The following is a 21,765-nucleotide window of genomic DNA, read 5'->3' on the forward strand; positions in this document are numbered from 1 at the left end:
TATGGTGGATAACCCCTTTAAATGTCATACAGTACAATACTTCAGGGCAGTTTGGTTGTCTCTTAAAGTAACAGAAAATAAAGCTGTGGTCACTTTCACTTTTCCCATAAATGGCTTTCTTATTTTCATTGGATGTTTTTGATAGGTTGCCACTGGAGGAAATAAAGAAATTAGTTAGGTTCCTACAGTCTCACATCAGAGGGGAAGAGGGCAGCCCATATTTGGCACATCAACTAAAACAGAAATATACACAACATACACAAGAGCCACTCATTTCAGAGACGTGCTGTTTAGTGTCTTGTAGGATAGCAGGGCATGTGATGTCTACAACAGAGAGGTCACAGAAATGATTAAGGTGTAGTGGTCGTGATATGATAATGAGCAATGTCTGTGATACTGCCTGACGTCTTTATCATCATGAAGTCGGGACATGGTAGACAATGACATTAAAAGGAGTGCTGGCCCCGTAAATTACAGTGGTCCCTCAAGTTACAATATTAATTGGTTCCAGGATGACCATTGTATATTGAAACCATTGTATGTTGAGTCCATAACTCTATGGAAACCTGGTAATTGGTTCTTAAGCCCCCAAAATGTCATCCAGATATAGGAAAAAGTGAGGATTAAACAAAAATAAGTAGATAACTAATATAGATAAAGCAAGTCCTTACATATAAAAGTAAGAAAGAGCTGCTGGGAGCTGTAAATCACTGTTTGTGTAGAGGACAGGAGCGTCTTCAGGGTCCTGTAGAGTACGTGCAGGGTCCCAAAAAAGTAACATGGAGCCGCCCTCATCTGATGTCCAAAGGAGCAGCTAACTGTGGCACAGGTAAAGAGTAGTGCAGAACATGTAATACCTCCCTGTACTGTAGGGAGGTGCTGCAAGAAAGGAATTCAGTGCATACTCTTCTGTAATACAGGTGTTTTACCATTCTGATTGGTCAGTTCTTCCAGCCATTGACATGTTTCTCATATCTGGACTGTCCTTAGCATTGTAGGTTGAGTCCAAAAAGACCACTGTATGTTGAAACTATTGTATGTTGAGGCCAAAAAACAAAAAAAATAAATGCTCAGGCACTGTCTTTATTTTATTGCATCGATTTACATACATGCATGACAACATTGTCCTCCCCACAAAAGTTAGCTGGGCCTATAACTTGAGCATCATCTGGCTGCACCCAAGATCAGTGATGGCCTAAACCATAGGCTTGCTGCTTTATTCTCCTTAACCTCTTAAGGACGCAGGGCGTACCTGTACGGCCTGCGCCTGGTCCCAGTATATAACGCGGGGTCACGCTGTGACCCCATGTCATACCGGGTCGGTCTCAGAGGCTAATGACAGCCGGGACCCTGGGCTAATAGCGTGCGGCACCGATCGCTGTGCCGCGCGATATTAACCCTTTAGATGCGGCGTTCACAGTCTAAAATGAAAGTAAAAGCTTCCTGGCAGCTCAGTCAGGCTGATCGGGACCATCGCGGTGAAATTGCGATGTCCCGATCAGCTAGAACGCGAGCGGAGGTCCCCTTACCTGCCTCAGTCGCGTCCGATCAGCGATTGATTGCTCCAAGCCTGTGATCCAGGCTTGAGCAATCGATCGCTGATAACACTGATCTTTGCCGTGTCAATGCACGGCAATGATCTGTTATGAGATCGATAGGTGCAGTGTAATAGCCACTAAGGGGGGGGGGGGGGGGGGGCTATTACACTGCAAAGAAAAAAAAAGTGTGAAAAAAAAGTTAATAAAGATCATTTAACCCCTTCACAAATAAAAGAAAGAATCACCCCCTTTTCCCCATTTAAAAAAAAGGTGAGTTTTTTGTCTCAGTTTTGATGAAATTTGTGCCCAGGTTTTTATTTAGGGCATCTAGTGTATGCTTTGTGTTTGTTTTGGAGGCCTGATTTTCCTGCCCCATTATCTCTCCAATTCATTTACCTATAGTAGTTGTATTTTTAGCTCCATCTTTCAGCAATGTGGTTATGTCTAATGGTTTTTTCTGATCCTGCTTACATGTGTTGACGTTACCTGTTGCCACTTTGGACCCATCCACAACTCCAGGTACTCCAGGATCTGAAAATGTATCCCCTATCCTAAGGATCCCAGCGGTCCGACCCCTGCGATCTCCCATACTGGGCCCTAGCAGTCCACAGAAAGGGGGCGTGTAGACCGGGGGCCTGCCGGGAGATTGTGGCAGGTCCTAGTGCTTGAACCCCTGCAATCCGACAGTTATCCCCTATCTTTAGGGTAGGGGATAAGTTTTCAGATCTTTGAGTACTGCTTTAAGAGTACCTGTCATGATCTTGTAAAATTTTATAATCCTCCCAGTTCACTGCCCCATCATGATAAACCACCCCCTGCCTTTATTTTTATTATTTTTTAGTTTTCTACCTTGATATTGCTCTGTATTTTCTGCTCAGTCTCAGTCAGATTCACAGACTGGGAAGGGGCGTTCCCCAGGAGGTGTGACATCATCTGAAGCCATACAGAGGAGAACTTCCTCCCTCACTCTGCTACACACAGCCCAGAGCAGTTCAGTGTGAGATGAGCTATGGTTGGCTGCACACACCCCCTCAGTAGTGTTGATCGCTAATATTCAAAATGCTAATTTTTACCGCGAATATTGGCACTTCGCAATTTCGCAAATATTTACAATCGTATTTTTCTTTTCACAGTCCACATCACAACAATGATGTGTACTATGTATAAAAAAAAAAAAGTGATCATCCCTCCCTGCCTACATCTTGTGGTCCAAAGAAGGCTCCAATATTTACTGTGTGAGTCGGTTTGCATTACTCTCGGGCTGCAAAGATTACAGGACTTTTAAACATCCTGTGACTGTCCGGCAGGCAGGTGAAGCAAGTAGTTAGTTCAAGGGACTGGATGTGAGGACTAGATATGAGGTTGGGATATGAGGACGAGATATGAGATTTAGAATGTCATTTGTTGCTTTTTCTCTCCCTTGTGGTTACGGTAAGAAGACCAGGTGGGCAATGCCAGGTACTCTGCTAGTAATTATATTATTATAATTTATTTCTGAATGAAAATAAGATGTCCTGCCATTTACCCTAACTTCTTAGGGTAAAAGCCACTCTTGATTCCATGGTTCACATCATGATGCAGCTCTGTTCCTCACTCCCAGCTTGTCTCTCTCTCATCAAAAAAGTATCCCAGTCTGGTGGGGACAAAGGCAGTTTGATCTGAAAATGGTTCCAGAATCTATAATACATAGAACAAACATAGAATGATCACTTGAGTGTACAGTTTATACAATGGGGGGTTAATAAATAAAGACTGTCTAATTCTTAGACAGTGTAAATTTAGGCTAGACAGTCTAAAAATGCACCAGATTTATAACAGTTGATTATCTGGTTCTGCTGCATCTTTAGACTGACTAGTCTAAGACTACACAATCTATTAGTTGGCCCAATGGATGGTGCATAGCAGAGTTTTAAGTCATGCACTCCTTAAAGTTAATGGGGTGCATCAATAGGGGCATAGATGCCCATGACAAGGAAATAATTCTACCACTGTACAAATCACTAGTCAGACCACACATAGAATACTGTGTACAGTACTGGGCACCAGTGTACAAGAAAGATATAGTGGAGCTGGAGAGGGTTGAAAGACTGGCAACCAGAGTAATACGGGGAATGGGAGGACTACAGTACCCAGAAAGATTAGCAGAATTGGGGTTATTTAGTTTAGAAAAAAGAAGGCTTAGGGGAGACCTAATAACTATGTATAAATATATCAGGGGGCACTACAGAGATCTCTCCCATGATCTATTTATACACAGGACTGTATCTATAACAAGGTGGGAATCCTCTACGTTTAGGAGGACAGAAGGCTTCTAAAAAGCACAGACGGGGGTTCTTTACTGTAAGATCAATGAAACTGTGGAATTCTCTGCCTGAGGAGGTGGTCATGGTTAACTCGGTAAAAGAATTTAAAAGTCTGGATGCATTTTTTTGGAGAACAACAACATTACAGGTTATGGATTGTAGATATATAGTGACTGAACGTTGATCCAAGGATTTCTTCTGACTGCCATATTTGGATTTTTTTTATACAAATTGTGCTGGATTTTTTGGCACATACAGTTTTATTTATTTTACCCAATGTTAGCAGTGTTAATGGGGTTGTCTGGAAGGGTTATTCACCATTGCCCTTCTCATGCTCACTGGATCCCTACTGATCACTATCTTTTGGTTCTGTCACAGCAAAAGAATATGTCCGCTCAGCCAATAAGTGGTGACACTGGTAACCTGCCTTAGTCAGTGGATGACTGAGCAGGAATTTCCTATATTATAAGATAGGAGCAGGAAGTGGAAATAAGAGGGGACCAGGTAAAGGTTGATAGGGTAGTGGCCAGAGATTGGTGAGGTAATCCTTATTTTTCATTGTAAGTCTTAAAGGCCCTCTTCACTGACGTTAATGGGAGTTGTTTAATTAAACTCATTAATCCACAAATGTTTTATATTGGAATACCACATTATCAGCAAGCAGGGACAAACTGTTAGTCCTAAGTACTCATGGTGTCTGGTTTCTTCTGGGCCTAGCTGAATCCACACATTGCAGCCATAGGGCAGTAGTGTGCTTTAAATTGTGTGAACTGTGCACTGCATGGTTAACAGCTGCGCAGCACAATACCCTCCTGCTGCTGCAACATGTAAACCCATAAATACACAGATCGTACTAGACCAGACTTGGGCATTGTACGGCCCGCGGGCCACATACGGCCCTTTGATTGGCTCTGACCGGCCCGCGCTTACTGTCGGCCATACAATGCCCAGGTCTGAGTCACCACCAGCCTGTGACAGGGAGAGCTCCGTGCGATGACAGGAAGAGATTGTACAGTGCTGGGGAGGGGGCGTGCACCTCCTGTCTCCTCTCTCCCCCTCCCCCGCCTTCTCTCTGCCGTGCAGTCTTACAACCCTCCATAGGCAGATCAGGGAGGGGAGAGGCCGTGTATCCTGTCTCTTTCTGCTGCGCAGGGCGGGTGAGTGTCTGTGTGTATATGTGTCTGTGTATATATGTGTCTGTGTATATATGTGTCTGTGTATATATGTGTCTGTGTCAGTGTGTGTGTGTGTGTGTGTGTGTGTGGGGGGGGGGGGGGGGGGGGGGGAGCTGCCTAATGTGGGGGACAACTAATCTGGGGTACAACTATGCTGCCTTATCTGGGGGGCAACTATACTAATCTGGGGTGCAACTATGCTGCTTTATCTAGGGGCAACTATACTAATCTGGGGGACAACTATGCTGCTTTATCTGGGTGGCAACTATACTAATCTGGGGGACAACTATGCTGCCTAATCTGGGGGACAACTATGCTGCCTAATCTGGGGGACAACTATGCTGCCTAATCTGGGGGACAACTATGCTGCCTAATCTGGGGGACAACTATGCTCCTACTCTGGGGGACAACTATGCTGCCTAATCTGGGGGACAACTATGCTCCTAATCTGGGGGACAACTATACTGATCTGGGGGACAACTATGCTCCTAATCTGGGGGACAACTATGCTCCTAATCTGGGGGACAACTATGCTGCCTAATCTGGGGGACAGCTATGCTCCTAATCTGGGGGACAACTATGCTCCTAATCTGGGGGACAACTATACTGATCTGGGGGGACAACTATGCTCGTAATCTGGGGGACAACTATACTTATCTGGGGGACAACTATGCTCCTAATCTGGGGAACAACTATGCTGCCTAATCTGGGGGACAACTATGCTGCCTAATCTGGGGGACAACTATGCTGCCTAATCTGGGGGACAAGTATGCTGCCTAATCTGGGGGACAGCTATGCTGCCTAATCTGGGGGACAACTATGCTGCCTAATCTGGGGGACAACTATGCTGCCTAATCTAAGAGGACAACTATGATCCTAATCTGGGGGACAACTATGCTCCTTATCTGGGGGACAACTATGCTGCCTAATCTGAGGGACAACTATGCTCCTTATCTGGGGGACAACTATGCTCCTTATCTGGGGGACAACTATGCTCCTTATCTGGGGGACAACTATGCTCCTTATCTGGGGGACAACTATGCTGCCTAATCTGGGGACAACTATGCTGCCTAATCTGGGGACAACTATGCTGCCTAATCTGGGGACAACTATGCTGCCTAATCTGGGGACAACTATGCTGCCTAATCTGGGGGACAACTATGCTGCCTAATCTGGGGGACAACTATGCTCCTAATCTGGGGGACAACTATGCTCCTAATCTGGGGGACAACTATGCTGCCTAATCTGGGGGACAACTATGCTGCCTAATCTGGTGGACAACTATGCTCCTTATCTGGGGGACAACTATGCTGCCTAATCTGAGCGACAACTATGCTCCTTATCTGGGGGACAACTATGCTCCTTTTTTGGGGGACAACTATGCTCCTTATCTGGGGGACAACTATGCTCCTAATCTGGGGGACAACTATGCTCCTTATCTGGGGGAAAACTATGCTGCCTAATCTGGGGGACAACTATGCTGCCTAATCTGGGGGACAACTATGCTGCCTAATCTGGGGGACAACTATGCTCCTAATCTGGGGGACAACTATGCTGCCTAATCTGGGGGACAACTATGCTGCCTAATCTGGGGACAACTATGCTGCCTAATCTGGGGACAACTATGCTGCCTAATCTGGGGGACAACTATGCTCCTAATCTGGGGGACAACTATGCTGCCTGATCTGGGGGACAACTATGCTGCCTGATCTGGGGGACAACTATGCTCCCTGATCTGGGGGACAACTATGCTCCCTGATCTGGGGGACAACTATGCTCCCTGATCTGGGGGACAATTATGCTGCCTAATCTGAGGGAAAAACTACCCGGCCCTCCACAATATTTTTAGTTTCTCATGTGGCCCCATGGGAAAAATAATTGCCCACCCCTGTACTAGACAATTCAAAGAAAGTATACTTAACATATTCACTCGTCAGCTGCTATGCATTGTGTCTATACAGTCTTTCATATTAAAGGGTAACTCTCCATAAATATCATCACACAAGAATAAAATAAAATAAACACCTTTATGTTAAAATGTTACTAACTTTATTAATCCAGTTAAAAATACATCTCAAACTCTATAATCATGCATCTACCAAAAAGTGCCAGTGTGAAACTGAGGAGCAACCTGTTTGCATATACTATTTATCACCACTCCGTTTAGCTGGTCATTACTTTATCCCACTAGAGTTGTATTTTTACATACATCCAATAAGCATTACCATTAGAGATGAGACCATTTGGAAAAAAAATTCCTAAAAAATTTGGTTCGGTCCAATCGTAGTGAATCGCTATTAAAGGCGGCTATTTCTGACCTACAGAGAGACTCAATAGGGGTATAGAACACTTCGCCTTGTCCTAACACGCATAGAGAGTGTGCTGTGTTAGTAAAATAATACTGTTATTCAGTATGATATGCAGATTACAGGCATCTTAGAATCACTGCCGCAGAGCGTCTGGATGTGGCAGATTTTTAATGTAATTTTTATTTAATTTAATTTATTTTAATTTTTTGATTACCCATTCTGGTGAGCATCGAGCTGGCGGTCCTCTGCTAGCCGAGCTACCACTTGTTCCAGCCCCTGCCTCTCAGTGCACCCCCATACTCTGAGTGTCCACTTGAAAAGGGAGGGACTGCAGTACCAGCAACTTGGACAGGAGCACATTCAGCTTCTGTTCCATTGGATAAGTGGGTGCATAAAGCTAGAAGTGGCTTCAGTGAAAAAGCTCGTACTTGTATCTTAAAATCAAGCTGGCAATCCTCCGCCAGGCGAGATACCACGTCTTCCAGCCCCTACTTCTCAGTGCCACCGTGACAGTTATGGTTCATTGTTATCGCTGCAAGCTGTTTCATTGGATTCTTGGGATAATTCCACAGGTAATGTGACATTGACGACCATAGGCCCTCAGTCTTGACAAGATTACATCGATTTTTTTTAAATTTTAATTCAAGATTTATATTCGATCCCAAGTTTAACCCCTTAAGGACGCAGGACGTAAATGTACATCCAGGTGCGGTGGTACTTAACGCACCAGGACGCACATTTATGTCCTGTACATAACCGCGGGCATCGGAGCGATGCCCCTGTCATGCGCGGCTGATCCCGGCTGCTGATCGCAGCCAGGGACCCACTGGCAATGGCCGACGCCCGCGATCTCGCGGGCGTCCGCCATTAACCCCTCAGATGCCAGGATCAATACAGATCCCGGCATCTGCGGCAGTATGCAATTTCAATGAATGATCTGATCGCCCGCAGCGCTGCTGCGGGGATCCGATCATTCAAAACGCCGCACGGAGGTCCCCTCACCTGCCTCTGTCCGGCTCCCGGCGTCTTCTACTCTGGTCTGAGATCGAGCAGACCAGAGCAGAAGATAACCGATAACACTGATCTGTTCTATGTCCTATACATAGAACAGATCAGTATTAGCAATCATAGTATTGCTATGAATAGTCCCCTATGGGGACTATTCAAGTGTAAAAAAAAAAATGTAAAAAAATTTAAAATTAAAAGTAAAGAAAGTGAAAAATCCCCTCCCCCAATAAAAAAGTAAAATGTCAATTTTTTCCTATTTCACCCCCAAAAAGCGTTCAAAATTAATTTAATAGACATATTTGGTATCGCCGCGTGTGTAAATGTCCGAAATATTAAAATAAAATGTTAATTATCCCGTATGGTGAACGGCGTGAACGTAAAATAAAAAGTCCAAAATTGCTACTTTTTTATAAGTTTTTTATATGCAAATGTTTTATCAAAAAAGAGTACAGATCATGGTGCAAAAAATGAGCCCTCATACCGCCGCTTATACGGAAAAATGAAAAAGTTATAGGTCATCATAAAAGAGGGATTATAAACGTACTAATTTGGTTAAAAAGTTTTTTTTAAGCACAACAATAATATAAAAGTATGTAATAATGGGTAACATTTTAATCGTATTGATCCTCAGAATAAAGAACACACGTCATTTTTACCGTAAATTGTACGGCGTGAAAACGAAACCTTCCAAAATTAGCAAAATTGCGTTTTTCTTTTTAATTTTCCCACAAAATTTGTGTTTTTTTTGGTTGCGCCATACATTTTATGATATAATGAGTGATGTCATTACAAAGGACAACTGGTCATGCAAAAGTCAAAAGTCATGACAACTGGTCATGCTCATACTAGTCTGGCGATGAAAATATAAAAGAGTTAAGATTTTTAGAAGGCGAGGAGGAAAAAACGAAAACGTTAAAATTAAATTGTCTGAGTCCTTAAGGCCAAAATGGTATGAGTCCTTAAGGGGTTAATGTCCCGATGTTTACTATGCACTAGTACTGTATGACCACAAAACCCAATCTACCAAGGAGTCACATGGCGGCACAATGACATAGCCTAGAGGTGGCAGCAGCATGAGGAGACAATAATCTGGCAGAATGACACAGCCTAGAGTTGGCGGAAGCATGAGGAGACCATATAGTGGTCGAATGACAAAGCCTGGAGCTGGCAGCAGCATGAGGACACAAAAGGGCTTCACAAACCCTAAGATTAAAAGATGAATTTTCAAATTTAAATTGAAGATTTATGGTAGCTAGTGCTACCATACAAATTGTAGGTAATGTCCCAGGCCCAGCAGCAGGAGTAGAACATATAGTGGCTGAATGGCACAGCCTGGAGTTGGCAGCAGATGAGGAGGCCAAATAGTGGCTGAAAGGCACAGCCTGGAGTTGGCTGCAGCATGAGTAGAACATGTAGTGGCTGAATGGCACAGCCTGGAGTTGGCGAAAGCATGAGGAGGCCATATAGTGGCCGAATGACACAGCCTGGAGCTGGCAGCAGCATGAGAAGGCAATAGGGATTCCCAAACCCTAAGATTAAAAGATGAATTTTCTAATTTAACTTGAAGATTTATGGCAGCTAGTGCTACAATAAAACATTTTAGGTAATGTCCCAGGCCCAGCAGCATCAGTAAACCATAAAGTGGCTGAATGACAAAGCCTGGAGCGCACGGCAGCATGAGGAGACAAAAGGGCTTCACAATCCGTATGGATTAAAATATAAATTTTCTCATTTAAATTGAAGATTTATGGTAGCTAGTGCTACTATAAAAAATTTTAAGTAATGTCCAAGTCCCAGCAGCATCAGTAAACCATATAGTGGCTGAATGGCATAGCCTGGAGTGGGAGGCAGCATGAGTAGAACATATAGTGGCTGAATGGCACAGCCTGGAGTTGGCGGCAGCATGAGGAGGCCATATAGTGGCTGAATGGCACAGCCTGGAGTTGGCACTAGATGAGGAAAACATATAGTGGGTAAATGGCACAGCCTGGAGCTGGCGGCAGCATGAGTAGAACATATAGTGGCTAAATGGCACAGCCTGGAGTTGGCGGAAGCATGAGGAGACCATATGGTGGCTGAATGGCACAGCCTGGAGTTGGCGGCAGCATGAGTAGAATATATAGTGGCTGAATGGCACAGCCTGGAGTTTGCAGCATCAGTGGAATATATAGTGGCTGAATGGCACAGCATGGAGATGGCGGCAGAGGAGGAGATCATATAGTGGCTGAATGGCACAGCCTGGAGTTAGTGGCAGATGAGGAGACCATATAGTGGTTTCAATGGCACAGCCTGGAGTTAAGGAAAGATGAGGAGACCATATAGTGACTTAATGGCACAGCCTGGAGTTGGCGGCAGATGAGGAGACCATATAGTGGCGGAATGGCACAGCCTAGAGTTGGCGGCAGCATGAGTAGAACATCTAGTGGCTGAATGGCAAAGCCTGGAGTTGGCAGCAGCATGAGTAGAACATATAGTGGCTGAATGGCACAGCCTGGACTTGGCGTCAGCAAGAGTAGAACATATAGTGGCCGAATGGCACAGCCTGGAGTTGGCGGAAGCATGAGGAGACCATATAATGGCTGAATGGCACAGCCTGGAGTTGGCAGCAGATGAGGAAAACATATAGTGGGTAAATGGCACAGCCTGGATCTGGCGGCAGCAAGAGTAGAACATATAATGGCTGAATGGCACTGCCTGAAGTTGGCGGCAGCATAAGTAGAATATATAGTGGCTGAATGGCACAGCATGGAGTTGGCGGCAGCATGAGTAGAACATATAGTGGCTGAATGGCACAGCCTGGAGTTGGCGGCAGCATGAGTAGAATATATAGTGGCTGAATGGCACAGCCTGGAGTTGGCGGCAGCATGAGTAGAATATATAGTGGCTGAATGGCACAGCCTGGAGTTGGCGGCAGCATGAGTAGAATATATAGTGACTGAATGGCAAAGCCTGGAGTTTGCAGCAGCATCAGTGGAACATATAGTGGCTGAGTGGCACAACCTGGAGTTGGCGGTAGCATGAGTAGAACATCCAGTGGTTGAATGGCAAAGCCTTGAATTGGCGGCAGCATGAGTAGAATATAAAGTTGCTGAATGGCACAGCATGGAGTTGGCGGCAGATGAGGAGATCATATAGTGGCTGAATGGCACAGCCTAGAGTTGGCGGCAGCATGAGTAGAAAATCTAGTGACTGAATGGCACAGCCTGTAGTTGGCGGCAGATGAGGAGATCATATAGTGGCTGAATGGCACAGCCTAGAGTTGGCGGCAGCATGAGTAGAAAATCTAATGGCTGAATGGCACAGCCTAGAGTTGGCGGGAGCATGAGTAGAACATATAGTGGCTGAATGGCACAGCCTGGAGTAGGCGGAAGCATGAAGAGACCATATAATGGCTGAATGGCACAGCCTGGAGTTGGCAGCAGATGAGGAGACCATATAGTGGCAGAATGGCACAGCCTGGAGTTAGCGGCAGCATGAGTAGAACATATAGTGGCTGAATGGCACAGCCTGGAGTAGGCGGAAGCATGAAGAGACCATATAATGGCTGAATGGCACAGCCTGGAGTTGGCGGCAGCATGAGTAGAACATATAATGGCAGAATGGCACAGCCTGGAGTTGGCGAAAGCATGAGGAGGCCATATAGTGGCCGCATGACACAGTCTGGAGCTGGCAGCAGCATAAGGAGGCAATAGGGCTTCCCAAACCCTAAGATTAAAAGATGAATTTTCAAATTTAACTTGAAGATTTATGGTAGCTAGTGCTACCATAAAACATTTTAGGTAATGACCAAGGCCCAGCAGCATCAGTAAACCATATAGTGGCTGAATGACAAAGCCTAGAGTTGGCGGCAGCATGAGTAGAACATCTAGTGGCTGAATGCCACAGCATGGAGTTGGCGGCAGATAAGGAGATCATATAATGGCTGAGTGGCACAGCCTGGAGTTGGCGGCAGCATAAGTAGAACATATTGTGGCTGAATGGCACAGCCTGGAGTAGGCGGAAGCATGAAGAGACCATATAATGGCTGAATGGCACAGCCTGGAGTTGGCGGCAGCATGAGTAGAACATATAGTGGCAGAATGGCACAGCCTGGAGTTGGCGAAAGCATGAGGAGGCCATATAGTGGCCGAATGACACAGTCTGGAGCTGGCAGCAGCATAAGGAGGCAATAGGGCTTCCCAAACCTAAGATTAAAAGATGAATTTTCAAATTTAACTTGAAGATTTATGGCAGCTAGTGCTACCATAAAACATTTTAGGTAATGACCAAGGCCCAGCAGCATCAGTAAACCATATAGTGGCTGAATGACAAAGCCTAGAGTTGGCGGCAGCATGAGTAGAACATCTAGTGGCTGAATGGCAAAGCCTGGAGTTGGCGGCAGCATGAGTAGAACATATAGTGGCTGAATGGCACAGCCTGGAGTTGGCGTCAGCATGAGTAGAATATATAGTGGCTGAATGCCACAGCATGGAGTTGGCGGCAGATAAGGAGATCATATAATGGCTGAGTGGCACAGCCTGGAGTTGGCGGCAGCATGAGTAGAACATATTGTGGCTGAATGGCACAGCATGGAGTTGGCGGCAGATGAGGAGATCATTTAGTGGCTGAATGGCACAGCCTGGAGTTGGCGGAAGCATGAGGAGACCATATAATGGCTGAATGGCACAGCCTGGAGTTGGCAGCAGATGAGGAAAACATAGTGGGTAAATGGCACAGCCTGGAGCTGGTGGCAGCAAGAGTAGAACATATAATGGCTGAATGGAACTGCGTGGAGTTGGCGGCAGCATGAGTAGAACATATGGTGGCTAAATGGCACAGCCTGAAGTTGGCGGAAGCATGAGGAGACCATATAGTGGCTGAATGGCACAGCCTGGAGTTGGCGGCAGCATGAGTAGAATATATAGTGGCTGAATGCCACAGCATGGAGTTGGCGGCAGATAAGGAGATCATATAGTGGCTGAATGGCACAGCCTGGAGTTGACGGCAGCATAAGTTGAACATATTGTAGCTGAATGGCACAACCTGGAGTTGGCGGCAGATGAGGAGATCATGTGGTGGCTAAATGACACAGCCTGGAGTAAGCGGCAGATGAGGATACCATATAGTGGATGAATGGCACAGCCTGGAGTTGGTGGCAGATGAGGAGACCATATAGTGGCTTAATGGCACAGCCTAGAATTGGCGGCAGCATGAGTAGAACATCTAGTGGCTGAATGGGACAGCCTAGAATTGGCTGCAGCATGAGTAGAACATCTAGTGGCTGAATGGCAAAGCCTGGAGTTGGCGGCAGATGAGGAGATCATATTGTGGCTGAATGGCAAAGCCTGGAGTTAGCGGCAGATGAGGATACCATATAGTGGTTGAATGGCACAGCCTGGAGTTAAGGAAAGATGAGGAGACCACATAGTGACTGAATGGCACAGCTTGGAGTTGGCGGCAGATGAGGAGATCATATAGTGGCTGAATGGCACAGCCTGGAGTTGGCGGCAGCATGAGTAGAACATATAGTGGCTGAATGGCACAGCCTGGAGTAGGCGGAAGCATGAAGAGACCATATAATGGCTGAATGGCACAGCCTGGAGTTGGCGGCAGCATGAGTAGAACATTTAGTGGCAGAATGGCACAGCCTGGAGTTGGCGAAAGCATGAGGAGGCCATATAGTGGCCGAATGACACAGTCTGGAGCTGGCAGTAGCATAAGGAGGCAATGGGGCTTCCCAAACCCTAAGATTAAAAGATGAATTTTCAAATTTAACTTGAAGATTTATGGTAGCCAGTGCTACCATAAAACATTTTAGGTAATAACCAAGGCCCAGCAGCATCAGTAAACCATATAGTGGCTGAATGACAAAGCCTAGAGTTGGCGGCAGCATGAGTAGAACATCTAGTGACTGAATGGCACAGCCTGGAGTTGGCGTCAGCATGAGTAGAATATATAGTGGCTGAATGCCACAGCATGGAGTTGGCGGCAGATAAGGAGATCATATAATGGCTGAGTGGCACAGCCTGGAGTTGGCGGCAGCATGAGTAGAACATATTGTGGCTGAATGGCACAGTATGGAGTTGGCGGCAGATGAGGAGATCATTTAGTGGCTGAATGGCACAGCCTGGAGTTGGCGGAAGCATGAGGAGACCGTATAATGGCTGAATGGCACAGCCTGGAGTTGGCAGCAGATGAGGAAAACATAGTGGGTAAATGGTACAGCCTGGAGCTGGTGGCAGCAAGAGTAGAACATATAATGGCTGAATGGAACTGCGTGGAGTTGGCGGCAGCATGAGTAGAACATATGGTGGCTAAATGGCACAGCCTGAAGTTGGCGGAAGCATGAGGAGACCATATAGTGGCTTAATGGCACAGCCTGGAGTTGGCGGCAGCATAAGTAGAACATATTGTAGCTGAATGGCACAGCCTGGAGTTGGCGGCAGATGAGGAGATCATATGGTGGCTAAATGACACAGCCTGGAGTTAGCGGCAGATGAGGATACCATATAGTGGATGAATGGCACAGCCTGGAGTTGGTGGCAGATGAGGAGACCATATAGTGGCTGAATGGCACAGCCTAGAATTGGCGGCAGCATGAGTAGAACATCTAGTGGCTGAATGGCACCGCCTAGAATTGGCTGCAGCATGAGTAGAACATCTAGTGGCTGAATGGCAAAACCTGGAGTTGGCAGCAGATGAGGAGATCATATTGTGGCTGAATGGCAAAGCCTGGAGTTAGCGGCAGATGAGGATACCATATAGTGGTTGAATGGCACAGCCTGGAGTTAAGGAAAGATGAGGAGACCACATAGTGACTGAATGGCACAGCTTGGAGTTGGCGGCAGATGAGGAGATCATATAGTGGCTGAATGACACAGCCTGGAGTTAGTGGTAGACGAGGATACCATATATAGTGGTTGAATGGCACAGCCTGGAGTTGGCGGCAGATGAGGAGACCATATAGTGGCTGAATGGCACAGCCTGGAGTTGGCGGCAGCATGAGTAGAACATATAGTGGCTGAATAGCACAGCCTGGAGTAGGCGGAAGCATGAAGAGACCATATAATGGCTGAATGGCACAGCCTGGAGTTGGCGGCAGCATGAGTAGAACATATAGTGGCAGAATGGCACAGCCTGGAGTTGGCGAAAGCATGAGGAGGACATATAGTGGCCGAATGACACAGTCTGGAGCTGGCAACAGCATAAGGAGGCAATAGGGCTTCCCAAACCCTAAGATTAAAAGATGATTTTTCAAATTTAACTTGAAGATTTATGGTAGCTAGTGCGACCATAAAACATTTTAGGTAATGACCAAGGCCCAGCAGCATCAGTAAACCATATAGTGGCTGAATGACAAAGCCTAGAGTTGGCGGCAGCATGAGTAGAACATCTAGTGGCTGAATGGCAAAGCCTGGAGTTGGTGGCAGCATGAGTAGAACATCTAGTGGCTGAATGGCACAGCCTGGAGTTGGCGTCAGCATGAGTAGAATATATAGTGGCTGAATGCCACAGCATGGAGTTGGCGGCAGATAAGGAGATCATATAATGGCTGAGTGGCACAGCCTGGAGTTGGCGGCAGCATGAGTAGAACATATTTTAGCTGAATGGCACAGCCTGGAGGCCTACATTTGAGGCCTAAATTAGTGATTTGCACAGGGGTGGCTGATTTTACAGCGGTTCTGACATAAAAGCAAAAAATAAATACCCACATGTGACCCCATTTTGGAAACTACACCCCTCATGGAATGTAACAAGGGGTATAGTGAGCCTTAACACCCAACAGGTGTTTGAAGAATTTTCATTAAAGTTGGATGGGAAAATGAAAAAAAAAAAAAAAATTTCACTAAAATGCTGGTGTTACCCAAAAAAATTCATTTTCACAACGGAAAATAGGAACCCCCCCCCAAAAAAATTTGTAACTCCATTTCTTCTGAGTAAGAAGGTACCCCATATGTGGATGTAAAGTGCTCTGCGGGTGCACTACAATGCTCAGAAGAGAGGGAGCACCATTGGGATTTTGGAGAGAGAATGTGTCCGAAATTGAAGGCCATGTGTGTTTACAAAGCCCCCATAGTGCCAGAACAATGGACCCCCCCCCACATGTGACCCCATTTTGGAAAGTACACCCCTCACGTAATGTAATAAGGGGAGCAGTGAGCATTTTCATTTGCACAGCCCACTGTTCCAAAGATCTGTCAAACGCCAGTGGGGTGTAAATACCCACTGCACCCCTTATTAAATTCTGTGAGGGGTGAAGTTTCCAAAGTGAGGTCCCATGTGGGGGGGTCCACGGTTCTGGCACCACGGGGGGGGGGGGGTCTTTCTACATGCACATGGCCCCTGACTTCCATTCAAAAACAAAATCACTTTCCAAAAGCTCAATGGCTCACCTTCTCTTCTGAGCATTATAGTGTGCCAGCAGAGCACTTGACGTCCACACATGGGTTATTTCCATACTCAGAAGAAATGGGGTTACAAATTTTGGGGGTAATTTTCTCCTATTACCCCTTGTAAAAATGTAAAATTTTGGGGAAAAGCAGCATTTTAGTGAAAAAAAAATTCATTTACACATCCAACTTTAACAAAAAGTCGTCAAACACCTGTGGCATGTTAAGGCTCACTGTACCCCTTGTTACGTTCCTTGAGGGGTTTAGTTTCCAAAATAGTATGCCATGTGAGGCTATTTTTGCTGTCCTGGCACCATAGGGGCTTCCTAAATGGGACATGCCCCCCAAAAACCATTTCAGCAAAATTTGCTATCCAAAAGCCAAATGTGACTCCTTCTCTTCTGAGCATTGTAGTGCGCCCGCAGTGCACTTGACGTTCACACATGGGGTATTTCCATACTCAGAAGAGATGGGGTTACACAGTTTGGGGGGCATTTTCTCCCTATTACCCCTTGTAAAAATTATAAATTTGGGGGAAAAGCAGCATTTCAGTGGAAAAAAAAATTCATTTACACATCCAACTTTAACGAAAAGTCGTCAAACACCTGTGGGGTGTTAAAGAACACTGTATCCCTTGTTACGTTCCTTGAGGGGTGTAGTTTCCAAAATAGTATGCCATGTGTTTTATTTTTATTTTTTTTGCTGTCCTGGCACTGTAGGGGCTTCCTAAATGTGACATGCCCCCCAAAAACCATTTCCGAAAAACTCATTCTCCAAAATCCCATTGTCGCTCCTTCCCTTCTGAGCCCTCTACTGTGCCCGCTGAACACTTGACATACACATATGAGGTATTTCCTTACTTGAGAGAAATTGGGTTACAAATTTTAGAAAGATTTCTCTTTTACCCCTTGTAAAAATTCAAAAACTGGGTTTACAAGAACATGCGAGTGTAAAAAATGAAGATTTTGAATTTTCTCCTTCACTATGCTGCTATTCCTGTGAAACACCTAAAGGCTTAACACACTTACTGAATGTCATTTTGAATACTTTGAGGGGTGCAGTTTTTATAATGGGGTCATTTGTGAGGTATTTCTAATATGAAGGCCCTTCAAAACTGAACTGGTCCCTGAAAAAATTGTGAAAAAAATTGAAAATTGATGCTATACTTTGAAGCCCTCTGATGTCTTCAAAAAGTAAAAACATGTCAACTTTATGATGCAATCATAAAGTAAACATGTTGTATATGTGAATCAATATATCATTTATTTGGAATGTCCATTTACCTGATAAGCAGAGAGCTGCTAAGTTGAAAAAAAAAATCAACATTTTCAATTTTTTCATTATATTTTGGAATTTTTCACCAAGAAATGATGCACTTGATGACATTTTACCACTAACATAAAGTAGAATGTGTCACGAAAAAATAATATCGGAATCAGGCTGAAAGGTAAAAGCATCTTAGAGTTATTCATGCTTAAAGTGACAATGGTCAGATGTGCAAAAAACACTCTGGTGAAAATGGGCCTGGTCCTTAAGGGGTTAAATGGTATGGTTCAGTGTCTTTTATTGTGATTTTTGGTAGTGGTGTCACTAAGATGATTTGTTTGGCAGTGATTTAAACATATATTATGACCACGTTTATGAAATATGTTCCACTATCTGTGCATGTACCACATGGTCATAATATATGTTCTTTTATCTGTTCATGTACCACATTGTGGCTTATTACAGCCAGATATATACAATAATGGAAATCCTTGTTAAATGTATGTAAAAATACAACTATGATGGGGTAAAGTAATGATCGGCTATACTGAGTGGTTAAAAATAATATATGCAAACAGCTTACTCCTCTGAAAGTTTCGCACTGGCACATTTTGGTAGAACCATGATTATAATGTTTGATATGTATTTTAAACTGAATTAATGAAGTTTGTAACATTTTAACTTAAAGGTTTTATAAACTCATTTTTGAGCAACACATTTACCCATCCTCGGAGTGTTTACTTTTCAATATGACTGTCTAAAGGAGTCAAATACTAAGTGAGTTTTTTTTACTGTGGAATCAGAAAACCTACTGATGATGGTAGATGTCTGGATCCCGTTGGATACGAGTTTGAAATCCGATGTACAAATCGTCCCATAGAAGGCCATTCTTTACTACATGTCTCATGACAGCAGCACGAGCTCGAATCTGTTATAAAATAGAACATTGTATTTTTAGCATTGGACAGTAATATTAGTTTGCATAAAAAGGATATAGGGGGAGATTTATCAAAACTTGTGCAGAGAAAACGTTAATCAGTTGCCCTTAGCAACCAATCAGATCGCTTCTTTCATTTTTTTAAATGAAAAAAAGGAAAAAAAAAAGCTATCTGATAGGTTGCTATGGGCAACTGGGCCACTTTTTGATAAATCTCCCCCATAGTTCTTCCTAAAAAGGGCTTCCCCTTTCCTTGTGTACCTCACCCTTTTCCATAGGTGAGGGATGCAGTTTTTTTTCCAAACAGCTCTCAATTATTATAACTGTTATTTAATAAATCAACACAGACAGGTGACTTAAAGGGAACATGTCAGTGGTTTAATGCTGACCGAACAGCAAGCGAAATGAAACACAGACAGGTGACTTGAAGGGGTTATCCAGGAATTGAAAAGCAGAGATAATTTCTTTCAAAAACCGCTTCCTGTCTGTCTCCAGGTTGGGTGTGGGATTACATCTTGACTCCATTCACCTTGGCTCCAATGGAACTGAGCTGCAGAACCACACCCAATCTGGAGAAAGACGGGGAGTGGTTTTCGAAAGAAACAGGCTCTGCTTTTCGATTCCTGGACACCCATCTATAGGAAAACTGTCAGTGGTTTCAGGCCAACCAAACATTTTAGAGAAATCATAGTTTTAAAAAGCAGCCATGAATGAGGCAAGTAGTCACCGGCCTTGAGTGACACATCTCTCTCTGTGATTATTGGGACAGATGTGTCGCTAATGACCAGCAGGGCGGAGGGCATCTGAGGGAACCATTTTATGTGACTACCTGCCCTGTTCCCTGCATTTTTTTTTTTTTAAAGAACTATATTTCTGTAACACCTGAGCATTTCAGAATAAATAATAGAATCGATATTGTGGTTTCTTATGCAAAGTAAAAAAAGAGAAACACTAACCACTAGTGCACACCTAAAATGAAAGACAAAAGATATATCACTTTATTTATGATATGACATACAGACAAATATTGTAAAAAGCCTAAAAACTATCTCAAAATAGAGCATGGCTATAGCATGAGGGAGCACTGTTGCTCTCCCTCTGGAAAACATATGTCCATGCAATATGCCACATACAAATCTCTGAAACTCCGAGAATCTTACAGCTAGATGACATTTATAGCTATTGCACAATTTCCCATAAAATACACATTATGCTGTCTCATCACAACGGAATGACAATAATGGCTATTGCACAATGTTCTATGAAATGCATAGTACAAATGGGGATTAACATATGTGGAAGTCGTTCTCATAATATACTAAGCTAGGCAACAATCTCAGATGTTAGCTATGTATCTACAAAGAAGCTTATACCAATCAGGATCAGAGATGTGGTCTACTGAAGCCCCACGCATTCCGTTGCTGATACACTACTTCTTAAACAACAACAAAAAACATGGTCTCAAAAGGCTGGAGGTGCTCAACCCCAAATGCAGTTGTGCATATATACTGGGGGAGCAGATCCTGCCCTTGTAGTCTGTTGCTAGGGGCAATCCCCAGCATAAAAATGCATACAATGGAGGATGCCTGCAGTGGACTACAAGTGCCACAAAAGAATCCTACACCAGATAAACAATGTGGATGTGTAACAATTAGAATAATACAATACAGAAATTTAGGTGCACTACTGTGGTAGATGTATACAATGACATTGGCTATCCCTCAACACTGATGTTAAAATTGAGACATTCACCAATGTATCCTTATATTAAGGACACACCAGAGCCTGCACACCAATGCCAAGGTTTCTCAGATGGCACAGGACCTAACGCTAACCTACCTGTGCGTGAGAAGCAAAAACCAGGGGCCAGTGGGCAATTACAGCAGCAATAGGCCGACATGCAGCCTGCTCCCAGTTCCCTCCAGTGTGATTGAGCACACATACAATGGTAGGAGGGAGAGAGGCCACAAGTCCCACCCAAGTTGGCTGATATAGGTGCATGGCCTCACAGGTGCAACCCTAATGCTGCCTGGAAAATGTTCAAGGCGCATAAACATATGGAGTTTACACACTACTTCCTCAGGGGTTTGTGTTTCCTGTCTGTGTTTCATGCTGCCTGCCAATTAGGCAGCATGCAACCACTGACATGTTCCCATTAAATAACTTAAATGGAGCTAAGTAGCATTACCAGACACAGTTGCATGGACAAGAATGGCAGTGTTATGGCTTCTGCTATAAACTAACACTCTGATCCCACTTTGACCAGACTCTATCCTGTCTTTATAAGAAGGGAAGCCAAAAATTTAGCATTCTGTAGCAGAAAAATGGAGCTCCAGTTGCCAAAAGGGTAAAATTAGGGTTCTGCTCACATAAGCATCTGATCAATTCAGAGAATCTTTTGCAAGTTCCATGAAATTTAAAAAGGGAAAATAAAGCTGGCTAACAGAGTACAGTCAAAATGACACACAGCACACCAGAATCTGACAGACTCCATTTTACTTTAAACAGATGACACTCCAGTCATGGTGTAATGTCCCAACGGTGTTGACCCCGTGTGCCACTTACTGGTTTGGCTTTGGACCAACCAATGGGAACGGAGTTAAAGTATTCCCTTCGTTTTCACCCCTATGCCACTCCTGGATGTGGAAGCTAGACTTCAGCTGTAGATGAATCAGGCTACTACCCCAAGAGTGGTCCTGGTTAAGCAGATGCTGGCCTGGAAGGCAGCATACAGGCAGGAGGGGCGAGCTGATGCTGTAGATGGCATTAGCGCAGCAAATAGTGTCTGATGCAGCAGAGCTGAGATGGTGTTAGTAGCAGAGCTAAATAGCTCAGAAGCAGCCAAGTGGTGTTTAGCTAG

The 21,765-nt window shown here is 44.5% G+C and overlaps 1 protein-coding gene across 1 annotated transcript in view; it reads right to left on the reverse strand.

Annotated features, from left to right (window-relative positions):
- Positions 1-1,075: 1,075 nt before the first annotated feature.
- LOC130273881 (cytidine monophosphate-N-acetylneuraminic acid hydroxylase-like) overlaps positions 1,076-21,765 on the reverse strand; it is a 190,304-nt gene continuing 169,614 nt past the window's right edge. The window contains exons 12-13 of the mRNA XM_056521325.1: positions 18,781-18,896; positions 1,076-3,215 (exon numbers count right to left, since the gene is read on the reverse strand). Coding sequence (XP_056377300.1) covers positions 3,104-3,215; positions 18,781-18,896 — 228 coding nt within the window. The 3' untranslated portion in view covers positions 1,076-3,103. The remainder of the gene's footprint in view (positions 3,216-18,780; positions 18,897-21,765) is intronic.

Source organism: Hyla sarda, chromosome 5 (assembly GCF_029499605.1).
Source record: "Hyla sarda isolate aHylSar1 chromosome 5, aHylSar1.hap1, whole genome shotgun sequence".
Classification (NCBI taxonomy): domain Eukaryota; kingdom Metazoa; phylum Chordata; class Amphibia; order Anura; family Hylidae; genus Hyla; species Hyla sarda.